This window comes from Sminthopsis crassicaudata, chromosome 3, assembly GCF_048593235.1.
Source record: "Sminthopsis crassicaudata isolate SCR6 chromosome 3, ASM4859323v1, whole genome shotgun sequence".
Classification (NCBI taxonomy): domain Eukaryota; kingdom Metazoa; phylum Chordata; class Mammalia; order Dasyuromorphia; family Dasyuridae; genus Sminthopsis; species Sminthopsis crassicaudata.
In genome coordinates, this window is record NC_133619.1 from 650546596 (window position 1) to 650559038 (window position 12443).

At 35.7% G+C, this 12443-nt stretch overlaps 2 protein-coding genes across 3 annotated transcripts in view; both read right to left on the reverse strand.

Moving 5' to 3' along the window:
- Window positions 1-12443, reverse strand: part of LOC141564635 (zinc finger protein 74-like) — a 101211-nt gene that overhangs the window by 46912 nt on the left and 41856 nt on the right. The gene's annotated exons all lie outside the window — the stretch shown is intronic.
- Window positions 214-12443, reverse strand: part of LOC141564638 (uncharacterized) — a 30321-nt gene continuing 18091 nt past the window's right edge. For both annotated transcript variants that reach the window (XM_074307361.1, XM_074307362.1), the window contains 2 exons: window positions 12177-12272; window positions 214-5988 (listed from right to left, as the gene is read on the reverse strand). In XM_074307361.1, coding sequence (XP_074163462.1) covers window positions 3905-5988; window positions 12177-12272 — 2180 coding nt within the window. In that variant the 3' untranslated portion in view covers window positions 214-3904. The remainder of the gene's footprint in view (window positions 5989-12176; window positions 12273-12443) is intronic.

Here is a 12443-nt window from a genome sequence, read left to right on the forward strand (position 1 = left end):
AAATATATTTATATATAAGAATACTTTTCCTTTTTGTTTGATCTCTTTGGGGAATATATTAAAAAGCAGTGTTCTGGGTCAGAGGATATATAAAGTTTTACAGCCCTTTGGCCATACTTCCAACTTCCTCTCCAGATTGGCTGGACTAAGTCACAACTCCACCAATAGTATACTAATGTACCTGTTTTCCTACATCCCAAACAGCACTTGCTATTTTTCTTTTTCTGTCAATCCTAAACAATCTCAAGGTGGTATCTCAAAGTTATTTTCATTTCTATTTCTCTTAGTAATGATTTAGGTCATTTTCTCTAAATGACTTATTAATAGCATGGATTTCTTTATCTGAAAAGTCCTTGTTCATATCCTTTGATCATTTATCAAATATATAAATCTTTTTCAGTTCTCTACATATTTGAGAAATGAGACCTTCACCTGAAAAATTTTGGTAAAGCAAAAAATGTTTTCTCACTTTTCAAATTTTCTTCTAATTTTGGCTGCACTAGTTTTGTTTATAAATTTGTTTAAATTTTATGTAATCAAAATTACCCATTTTATCTCCTAAGAATCTCTAATTCTTGTTTGGTCATGGATTGTTCCTCCACCCAAAGAATTGAAAAGTTGTTTGATAATTTCCAGAATCCAATAATTTGCTTATGATTATCACCATTTGTCTAAATCCCCTACCCACTTTGAGCTTTGTATGTGGCAGAAGATGTTGCCTATTTTTGCCAGATTGCTTACCAGTTTTCCAAAAAGAAATTTTTTTGTTTGGTAAAGAACAGTTACTTTCCTCAAAAGCTGAGATCTTGGGTTTATCAAACACTTGGCTACTGTGCCCATTTGCTTCTATTTATTGTGTATTTGATCTTTTTCACTGACCAACTCTTCTTATGCTTATCTAGCACCAAATTGTTTTGATTATAACTTGGTGGTATAGTTTGATATCTGGTATTGCTTGGCAATGTTCTTTCTTTTGACCCTCACTGATTTCCTTTTCTTGACCTTTTGTTCCTAGAGATGAATTTTGTTATTTTTAAAATTCTATAAATTATCTGGTAGTTTGAGTGTTATGACACTGAATAAATTAGTTTTGATGATATCGTCATTATTATTATTATGTTGACTTGGCCTACCCATGAACAATCTATTTTTCTCCAATTCTTTATTTATGTCTTTATTTGTGTGAAGATTATTTTGATTGTGTTCAGGGTTTCTGTGTGTAGGTAAACTCCCAAGTATTTTATATTGTCTACATTTATTTTTATCTCTTTCTGCTTTGTTTTCTTGGTAATATATGATTGTGTCATAGAAGGAATTTGATAAGATTCCTTCTTTACCTATTTTTTTAAAAATGTGTATAAAGCATTGCTATTGTTCTTTAAATGTTTCATAGAATTTGCTTGCAAATCCAGCTGATTACTGGGGTAGAGAGCTCATTTATAACTTGTTTATTCTTCTAAAATAGGGTTTTTAAATACTCCATTTTCTCTTCTTTTAATCTAGAAAATTTGTAAATTTTAAATATTCATTTATATTGAGTTAAATTGGTATATTATTGACCAAAATGCTCATAATTGTTTTAATATTATCTGCTTTGTTTGCACATTCACCTGCTTCATTTGTGATGAATCATTACAATTTTTTAAATCAAGTTAGCCAATAATTTACATATTTTATAAGTTTTCATCAGTTTAATTAGTTTAATTTTTTATTTTAGATTTTATTAATCTCTCCTTGATTTTAAAGATTTTTATTTTGATGTTTAATTAGAGATTTCTAATTTGTTGTTTGTATAAAATTTATAGAAACTACTTATGGTCAGGTTCCTTTTTTGTTGTTTGCTCACTTTTCCAGTGTATTTCTTTACTTTGGTCTTCATGTGAGAGTTAAACTCTGCTTACCACTTGGGTGGATGTCAGGATGTCTGTATGTGTTTACTGCTAGATCTATGGGCTTGTTTTTAGTACTTCCAAAGTGATATGACTTGGGTAATATCTGATCACTGCCCTCTTGATCTGTGCTGTTTTTTTATTAGATGGCCCCTGGTCCCTTGAAATTTTGAACCTTTTTTAACCTGAAACTCTGATGAGGAACTAAATTGGAACAAGTTGTCAAAGGTCTTTGGATTCTGTGCCCAGTATAGCTCAGAGGTCCCCTGGGATATCTTTCTTTACAGATGAACAGTCCCCTTGTCACCACAGTTCTTCTGCCTCTTTTACTGTCAATGCCAAGGCCACTAGCCAATGTCAATTATATTGCCACATGACCCGCCAGTTCCCACAAACCTCTCTTTATATCTTCCTAAGATATACAAAGCTATAAAAATGATTGATTAAGATTTTTGTTGTCTCTTTTGCTCAAGTAGATATATTTGTTTAAGTTGATAAAGAGGGATGTATTGGAAGAGCTAGGCAAGCACACTAGTCTAACTCTACTATCTTTGTTCTAATCCCCGTTTTTTTTTGTTGTTTTGTTTTGTTTTGTTGTTGTTTTTTTGGGGGGGAGTTTGTATATTATATACCTGATCTGTTCAATTTTTCAAGCTTTCTATTTTTAAGTATTACAAAATGTCTGTACTATTGTTTCAAATTTGTTCCTAGGAAGTCTCCTTCCTCTACCTACTTTACCTACTGGTAAAGGCTGTGGAAAGAAATATATGAACCCATTTTTCATGAGAACAGTAATTTAGAGTTGGAAAAAAATCATTGAAGTCATTGAAGACAAATCCCTCATTTTAGAGATGAGTAAACTGAGGAACAGAGAGGTTGTTCCTTGCTCAAAATTACAAAAGAGTTAAAGAACTTCTGAAGTGGAATCTAAGCCCATCTTCCTGACTCTAAGCCCAAGCATCACATCATTACAGCATCCTGCCTTTTGAACATTAATTTGAATTATAAAAAAGTGACTAAACTGACTATAACTTTTAGCCAGTGACTCTGCTATGAGACTTATGATCCTAGGGAGTAGCCATAGCTAGCATTCAAATAGTGATTTAATGCTTGCAAAGTGCTTTAAAGGGATTATTTCCTTTGGTCCTCACATTAAACCATGAGGTAGGTATTACTGTATACACACTCTACAGATGGGGAAAACTAAAGTAGTGATATTAAGTGAAACTGTCCAGGGTCACACAGCTGGTGTCAGAGACTGAATTTGAAGTCAGGTCTTCTGACTCCAAGAACAACACTACCTCCTGTGCCTCCTCCTAGCCTAAAGAAATCATTATAGAAACAAATGCCCAACAGTTACCAAAATATTAGCATAGAATTTCTTGTGCCAACAAAGAACACGAAACAAGTAAGTATTAATAATGATAGACTGACAAAGTTCTAAGATACTAGTTTAAAAACTTGATGGGTAATTGCTAAGGGCATTTATTTAACTAATTTGCATGCAGATAGGCCCCTCAAAAGCCTCATGAAGTTGCTATATATGAATGATATGGCCCACCACTGAGGACTGAAAAGCAACAATATTTCAGAGAAAATACATTACATTTATAGAACTTTATGCACTTTATATATGAAATCTGGGTTGTCCAATTAGGTTGGCAGTGAAGTGAGAAGTCTTTCCTTGTTAATTAGATCCACCAGTTTTTTCTCCAGCACAACTTCTACAGTAGATACCCACGTATGAGCTCCAGGTCAAGGCTTCCTCACAATCATTGTTTTTCTGAGCCTTGTTTTCATCATGAATATTCTGGTGTCTAGGGACCTCTCTTTAACAAAAGGCATGTCTCCTTCGAGCACATTCATAAGGTTTCTCTCCACTATGAATCTTCTGATTTAAAGAGATGATCTCTGACTTCCCATTTTGAGTCCACGTGGAGCTTGTCTGAAGAATGAATTTTCTGATGTCTAACTAGTTTTATGTCTGTATATATTTACAGTTTTAATACCTTTCCTCATTCATTAGTTTGGTGAGATTTCTCTCTAGTATGCACTCTCTTATGGGAAGTAAGGGATGACTGTTGCCGGTAGGCTTTACTGCACAGATTACATTCATATGGTTTCTCTCCATTGTGGACTCTCTGATGTAGAATAAGTGATGAGTGCTCCCTAAAAGACTTGCCACATTCATGACATTCAAGAGGTTTCTCTCTGGTATGGATTCTTTGATGCACAGCAAGAGTGAAGCTGTGTCTAAAAGCCTTTCCACATACATTACAGTCATGAGGTTTCTCCCCAGTGTGGATTTTCTGATGTTTACCCAGACTGGAACTGAACCTGAAAATCTTTCCACACTGATTACATTCATAAGGCTTCTCTCCAGTGTGGATTCTCTTGTGATCAATAAGACTGGAATTGCATCTAAAAGCCTTTCCACATTGATGACATTCATAAGGTTTCTCTCCAGTGTGAATTCTCTTATGCTCAGCAAGTTTGGAAGTTTGGGTAAAAGTCTTTCCACAATAATTACATTCATAAGGTTTCTTTCCAGTGTGGATTCTCTGATGTAGAGAAAGATTGGATGTGTTTGCAAAGGTCTTTTCACACTGATTACATTTATAAGGTTTCTCTCCACTGTGGATTCTATGATGTAGAGTAAGACTGGAGCTCCGTATGAAGCTCTTTCCACACTGATCGCATTTGTAAGGTTTCTCTCCAGTGTGGATTCTCTGATGTATAATAAGGGATGAGTGTTCAATAAAAGCTTTACCACATTCAAAACACTCATGAGGCTTTTCTCCACTGTGGATTCTCTGATGTAAAGTAAGATTAGACCTGCTTCTGAAAGCCTTTCCACATTGATTACAATTATAAGGTTTCTCTCCCGTGTGGATTCTCTGATGTAGAGCAAGATTGGAATTGCATCTGAAAGTCTTTTCACACTGATTACATTTATAAGGTTTTTCTCCAGTATGGATTCTATGATGTAGAGCAAGATTGGAGTTGCATCTGAAAGCCTTTCCACATTCATTACATTTATAAGGTTTTTCTCCAGTGTGGATTTTCTGATGGTCACAAACACCTGAGCTCTGTCTGAAAGTTTTTCCACATTCATTACATTTATAAGGTTTTTCTCCAGTGTGGATTCTCTGATGTTTAGCTAGACTAGACCTGCATCTGAAAGTTCTTCCACACTCAGGACAGTTACAGGGTTTTTCTCCTGTGTGGATCCTGTTATGTAGAACAAGATTAGAGCGATATCGGAAAGTCTTACCACACTGATTACATTCATAAGGTTTCTCTCCAGTGTGGATTCTCTGATGTACAACAAGAGTGGAGTTCTGTCTGAAAACCTTTCCACAAGTATCACATTTATTAGATTTCTTTTCAGTGCGGCTTCTCTGATGTACACTAAGGGATGAATTTTCACTGGAACTGACACATTCAAGAGATTTCTCTCTAGTATGAATTCTCTGGTGGGAAATAAGGGATGACTGTTGCCCAAAGGCCTTTCCACATTGCATACATTTATGTAGCTTTTCACTAGTATGACATTTCTGATGTTTAATAAGGGAAGATTGTCTCTTAAAAGTTTTACCACATTCATTACACTTACAATCCTTCTTCCCATTGTGCATTTTCTGATGGTCAACAAGCTTGGAATTATGGCTGAAGGCCTTCTTACCTTCATTACTGATAGAACGCATTTCTCCACTATGATTTTTCTGATGTCTAATTAGGTCTGAATTCAAGCTGAAGGTTCTCTCACATTGATTACACTGATAGGTTTGTACTTCAGGAAGCTTCTCATGAGATTCAACAGTCTCTACCTGTTTAGTAAAGCATTCCTTAGAATTATTACTCTGAGAATAATCATTCCCTGAGGTCCTTTTTTTATGATGCATTCTGAAATTCTTTCCATCTTTATGAAATTTAGAGTGACTCTTTTGGTTTTTCTCTATCTTGAGATCAGAGCCCCTGATTTCTCTTAAGTTGAGGTTACTGTGACCATTATTCATGAATCTCTGGTGTTGTGATTGTTTCACAGAAATACTCAGCTTGGCAGTAGTCTCCCTCATTTCAAGCCTCATTGCTCCATCTAAAGGAAACAAAACAAACATTTAGAAGACACATAAACATAGACACAAATATATCCTCTTCCCTCCTTTGATAAAAAGTTAACTAGGGAAGGAGACAAGTCTTCAAACTTAAATGGATAGAATTAATCAATTGAAAAATGCTATTAGCTGACATATTAACAGGATGATTTAATGAACACAGACCTTCACATCCAATAGCATTGGATCCTCCCAACAAACCTTCAACATAAGCAGGTCCAGCATTCTTCTACTCATAACTCAGGCCATGAGCTCAGAATGACTTACTGACTTCCCTGTTTAATAACATCCTTGCAGCTGAAACTAAAACTCAAGCCTTATGACTGGGCATGCTCTGTCCACAGTACCAGATAATCTTTCTCACTGCACTTTAATCTTTTTAAAGAAAAAGGATTTTGTTATTATATGTTCACTTGTTTGCATTGTAAGTGTGTGTATAGATAATTTTGTAAACAGCAGTTTAAACAAATGCCCAGTGAAAATAGTATCTTCATATTTTTCGTTAACTATTGTATCTATAAACATAGTTTAATTTCTCTGGTGATCCCTTTATCTTACTTTTTCTTTTATCATGACTAAGAAAGACCATGTCAGGACGGCCTACCTTGGTTTTTGTATTCACCTGAAACATATATTATATTCTGTCCTGGTCTATCACTATTTTAGAATAACCATTATCTATGTTTATAAAATTAATCTTTGAATGTTTCTGGTCCACAATTTAAAAAAAGAAAAACCAAAAAAACCTGTACTGTACATGATAAAAACAATTAATCCATTTCCTATGTCTAAAAATTGTACATCTTATATTGGACCTTGACTCTATCACCCGTCTGTCAGGAAGTTAACAGCATGCTTCACTATTAGTCCTATACCAGCCCCTGATATTTTGTGGTTAGCAAATTCTTTGGGGCTTCACAATAATGGTCTTCAGTTAAAGGGATTTCAATTAAAAATTCCCTAATGGAACACTAAGCAGAAAATAATTTTCTTATAAATATTTTTAAATCAAATAAATTTAAGTATAAAAATTTTCCTATGAACAACAAATATATACATGTTTCAAGTATAAGTTTTCTTTCTACAATAATTTCAAATTGTCATGATAAGATATCTAATGCTTTTCTAGGTCAGGCAGAGATTACATCAAACTCTGATCAATTCTAATTAATTTTCTCAATCTGATATCAAATTGTTTCCCAAAAGATTTGAAATTCATGTGAAAATCAAGTCCCAGTTGATGGTCACTGGGAAGCACATATGGTCATTTGCTTTCCATCACTTTTTTTGCTTTTCCCTCATTCCTAAGTTATTTTGTAAGCATATCTTATCAGCAGAATAAACACCCAATCATGAGTTACAAATATTTGCACAGATGGCAGGCTCTTTGAAAACAACAAATGCTCTACAAGCCATCTTTAACTCTTCATGGATCAATTCAACTGTTCAACAAAAACAGTTCTTCTAGTGCCTCTCATTATTGTCTTAAGGCTATTTCTGATTTGAATTTATTCTCCACTTAGAAAGAGTGCTGAGTCAGAAGTCAAGAAGACCTGAATTCTAGAACCATTTCAAAAGTTTGCTACTTGCCTTGGTTTCCTTATTTGTAAAAAGAGGATAATCACAGAACTGCTTTGCTAAGATTCTTGTGAGGATAAAATGAGAAAATATTTGTAAGATTTTAGGCATATAGGAGACACTACATGACCATGTTTATTATTATTATTATTATTATTATTATTATTATTATTGAACCTGCCATTCTCACTTCCTCCTCTCTCATTTTTTTTTAGTTATATTCATATGGAATTTAATATATTTCCACAGCAACATACTTTCTTATACCTGGATCAACTAAGATTGAAGCTTACAATTTGTTGCTTCTTCTGACTTGTATATACTAGATAGCTCTTCAACAAGAGCTATCTTTTGCATTTCTTCATACCCCCCAGAGATCAGCAGAATGCCTAGAATATAACTGTTGCTTTCTTTGTTTTTAAAAAGGACCGATAATATCACAAAGCGACAGCTTCACTTGTGAATGACTTGGATTTAAGGGAGGCAAAGTTGTACAAAGAGCCACCCTGAAAAAGACTTGGTAAGAATTTGTACCAGAAGTGTTAGCCCTCCCTGAATACCTGATACAGCTCTAGAACATAATTGTCACTTAATTTCCTGGTGGATGTTCCTGGTCAAATGAAGGTTCTGTTTTCTGGGCTTTCTTTCACTTTACAATCTACAAGGACTTAGATTTGTCCCAAACCTGATGGATGGGATCTGGGGATGGGATCAGACCAATTAGTGGAGATCACAAAGATTGTTGGAGGGTCTACTGTTATAGAACACCTGAAAATCTCTGCCTCCTATATCCCTAAATTGAGGGTGGCAGTCACCTACATAAATATGGTAAAAAATGATTCTCCAAGAATGGGAACAAAGATTGGACCACAAAGATAAAGAAAGTCAATGACTTAAGCAAGCCTCAGCGTTGGATTACTCCATAGTAAGACAATGGTCTTCACTCATACTCATGTGCTGCTGAATGAGAGAAAATCATGAAACCAGGTTGCCAGATCCACTACAAATGTAGGTAGCATCATTCGAACTGGCCAGTATGGCCAGGCGATCCTCTGACAAGTCCCTAATTGACTCCCTGTTCCATTCATCACAGCAGCCTTTCCAGTCTCTTCATTCCTCCTCATCCCTCCCCCTGAGCTCACTCCCATCAACCCTCTCAGCTGAGAACCTGGCCTGAATGTTTAGCAAGAGCTCCCTCACCTCCTCCTCATCTCACATAAATCAGATGCCTTCTTTTTCTCTTTTACCCAAGAACCACATGTAGAGAAGGTCCTCCTGCTTGACAAGGCAAACATGCCCAACATGCCTCCCATCTACTCCTCCACCATCTTCCCTACTCTGTCATCTCCATGTTCTCACCACTTTTTAATCTCTCATCTTCTACTGGCTCTTTTCCTATTACCACAAATGAAACCATTTCTCCCAAGTCCACAAAGAACTCTCATTTGATTCATCCATTTCCAGTAGATATCATTCTATATTCCTGCTGCCTTTCATGGCTAGACACCCAGAAATGGCCATCTACATTTGGGGGTCTCCAACTCCTTTATGTTTATTTTCTACAAAATTCTGCAGTCTGGCTTCCAACATTATCATTCAACTAAAACTCCTCTCTCCAAAATGACCAATTATCTCCCTAATGGTTAAACCAAAGGCCTTGTTCTCAATCCTCATCCTCCTTTATTTATCTCTTATGTTTTGATACTATCGCCCATTCCCCTTTTCCTTAATGCTCTCTTCTCTCTAGGCTTTGGTGACACTCCTCTCTTTGCCTTCTCTTCCTACAGTGTCCAAAACTAAACTCATAGTGATCAGTGGAATAGGTTAGATTCACAAGACACAATGGTTAATGACTAATAGTAATCTAATGTTTGACAAACCCCAAAACTCCAGCTTGTGGGATAAAAACTTACTATTTGGAAAAAAAATGGGAAATTTAGGGAGAAAATTGGGAAAAACTGGGAAAGTTGGAAAATAGTATGGCAAAAATTAAACACTGACCAACATCTAACATTTTATCCCAAAATAAGGTCAAAATGAGTAGCTGATTTAGGCATAAAGGGTGATACTATAAGCAAATTAGTAGAACAAGGGATAGTCTACCTGTCACCTCTGTGTAGAAGTGAGGAATTTGTGACCTAAGAAAAACTAGAGAACATTAAGAAATGCAAAATGGAAATTTTGATTACATTAGATTAAAAAGGGTTTGCACAAACAAAGTCAATGCAGCCCAAGATTAGAAGGGAAGAAGAAAGTTGAGAAAATTTTTACAGCCAGTGTTTCTGATAAAGGCTTCATTTTTAAAATATATAGAGAACTAACTCAAATTTATAAAAATACAAGTCATTTTTTCAGTAGATAAATAAGGGATATGAATGGACAATTTTCAGATGAAGAAATTGAAACCATTTCTAGTCATATGAAAAAATGCTCTAAATCACTATTAATTAGTGAAATGCAAATTAAGAGAACTTTGAGGTATCACCTCATATCTCTCAGATTGGCTAAGATGACAGGAAAAGATTATGATAAATGTTGGAGGGGATGTGAGAAAACTAGAATACCAATACTTGTTGGTGGAGTTGTGAAATGATTCATTGTGGAGAGCAATTTTGGAACTATTCCCAAGGGCTATAAAACTATGTATACCCTGTGATCCAACAGTCTCACTACTGGATCTGTATCTCAAAGAGATTTTTTTAAAAAATGAAAAATATGTGCAAAAATATTTGTAGCAGCTCTTTTTGTAGTGTCAAGAACCTAGAAACTGGGGGAATGCTCATCAATTGGGGAATCTCTGAATAAGTTGTGGTATATGAAAGTAATGGAATATCATTATTATACAAGAAATGATAAACATGCTGATTTCAGAAGAGTCTGTAAAGATCTATATAAACTGATACTGAGTAAAGTGAGCAGAACCAAAAGAATACTACACACAATCACAACAAAATTCTGTGATGATCAACTGTGATGGACTTGGCTCAAGGTGATTCAAGGCAATTCCAATAGACTTGGGATGGAAAAATGCAAATCACACTCAGAGAGAAAACTATGGAGACTAGATATGGATCAAAGCATAGTATTTTCACTTTTTTGTTTATTTGTTTTCTTTCTCATAGTTTTTTTTCCCCTTTTCATTTGGTTTTTCTTGCCCAACATGACAAATACGGAATTATGCTTAGAAGGATTGCATATATTTAACCTACATAAAATTGTTTGCTATCTTAAGGAAGAAGTAAGAGAGAGATAGAGAAAAATTTAGAACACAAAGTTTTATAAAAATCAATGTTGAAAATTATCTTTACATATATTTGAAAAAATAAAATACTATTAAGATGAAAAAATAATAATAATAAGAGCAAATAAATAAATAAACCAGTTAAGTACTCTTGCAAAAACAAAAACTAAACTCATTATCTTTCCCCCAACCCTTCCACCTTCCTACTTCCCTAATACTCTTCAAGACATCCTCCCAATTGTCCAGACTCATAAAATAGATATCAGCTCCTCATCATCTCTCACACACTCATACCACCCCTACCCACATATTCAATCTTTGGGAAAGTCCTGCTGATTCTACCTTTATAACATCTCTCGGATACTCCCATCTCCCAGCATCATCAATTTCTAGGTTCAGGCTTTAATTACCTCATATCTGACATACTACAAAAGCCTACTGCTTGGATTCACAGTCTCAAATTCTCCCCAGATCAGACGGTGCTCCTCCCCTCAGATGTCAAATTCATCATCCTAAAGCTCACATCTGACTATGTCACTGCCTCTTGAATAAACTGCAGTAGTTCCCTCCCACCAAATGACATATAGAATCCTCTGTTGGACCATGGGAGGCCTTCATCATCTGCCTCTCTCCTCCCTTTCCAGTCTTCTTTCACCTTACTCTCGGCTCCTCATATCCTATAATCCTACAATCCTCTTTTCTGTGGCTTGAACAGCCATGGGTTTTCCCTTGCTGTCCTTCTCACCTGGAATATTTCTCTGAAGCCCCAGCTAAAGCCCACCTTCCACAATGAGCCTTTTCCACTCCTCCTCAATCTAAGTGCCTTCCCTCTCTTGACTAAACTTCTATTTAGTGAATTCCACTTAGCTGTGTCTATGCTAACTCTTCCACTGGTCTGTGAGCTCCTTGACAGCAGGGGATGTTCCTTACTTTTCTTTGAATCTCCAGCACTTAACAAGAGGTCTGGCACAGAAGAGATACTTAATAAATGCTTGTTGACTGGAAAAAGGTAGGAAAACTAGTATTGGATAGTCCAAACACTTTTGAAATTTTTTTCAGGAGACTTCCATGACCCAAAAGTCCAAACAATGGATATTACAGAAAATGATAAAACTATTTTTATCACCAGAAGGGAAGTGAAAGGCCATGGTGTCCAATCCCTTCATTTCACACGTGAGGAAATTGAAATCATGGGTTCTTTCTTTATTTATTATGTATTTGTTATTCTTTATTTCCATGCCCAGGATACCCCTGCCAAAAAGTCTCTGAAAACACACGGTCTTCCTGTCTCCAAGTCCAGCACTCTGTTCACTGTGTCACAGAGCTATCTCTTGTGCTAACCTCACTCACCTTGACAAAAGTTTCTTGGGCCTTCTCTCTCCAGCATCCACGGCACTTCCCCTTGTTCAAAATGGTAGATCAAATTTTCTCTAGGAACTGGAAGACCTGGGCATGGAAATAAAAGAAAAGATGAGGATGAAGAAAAACTTGTGATTCTTTAGGGAAAGGGAGCATATTAAGCAAGATACAGGTCACAGGAAGTTCCCAAGATGCCTCAAGGATGATTTCCCTGGTATTTCAAAGACTAGAACCAACCAAAAAGGAAGAGGATACTAC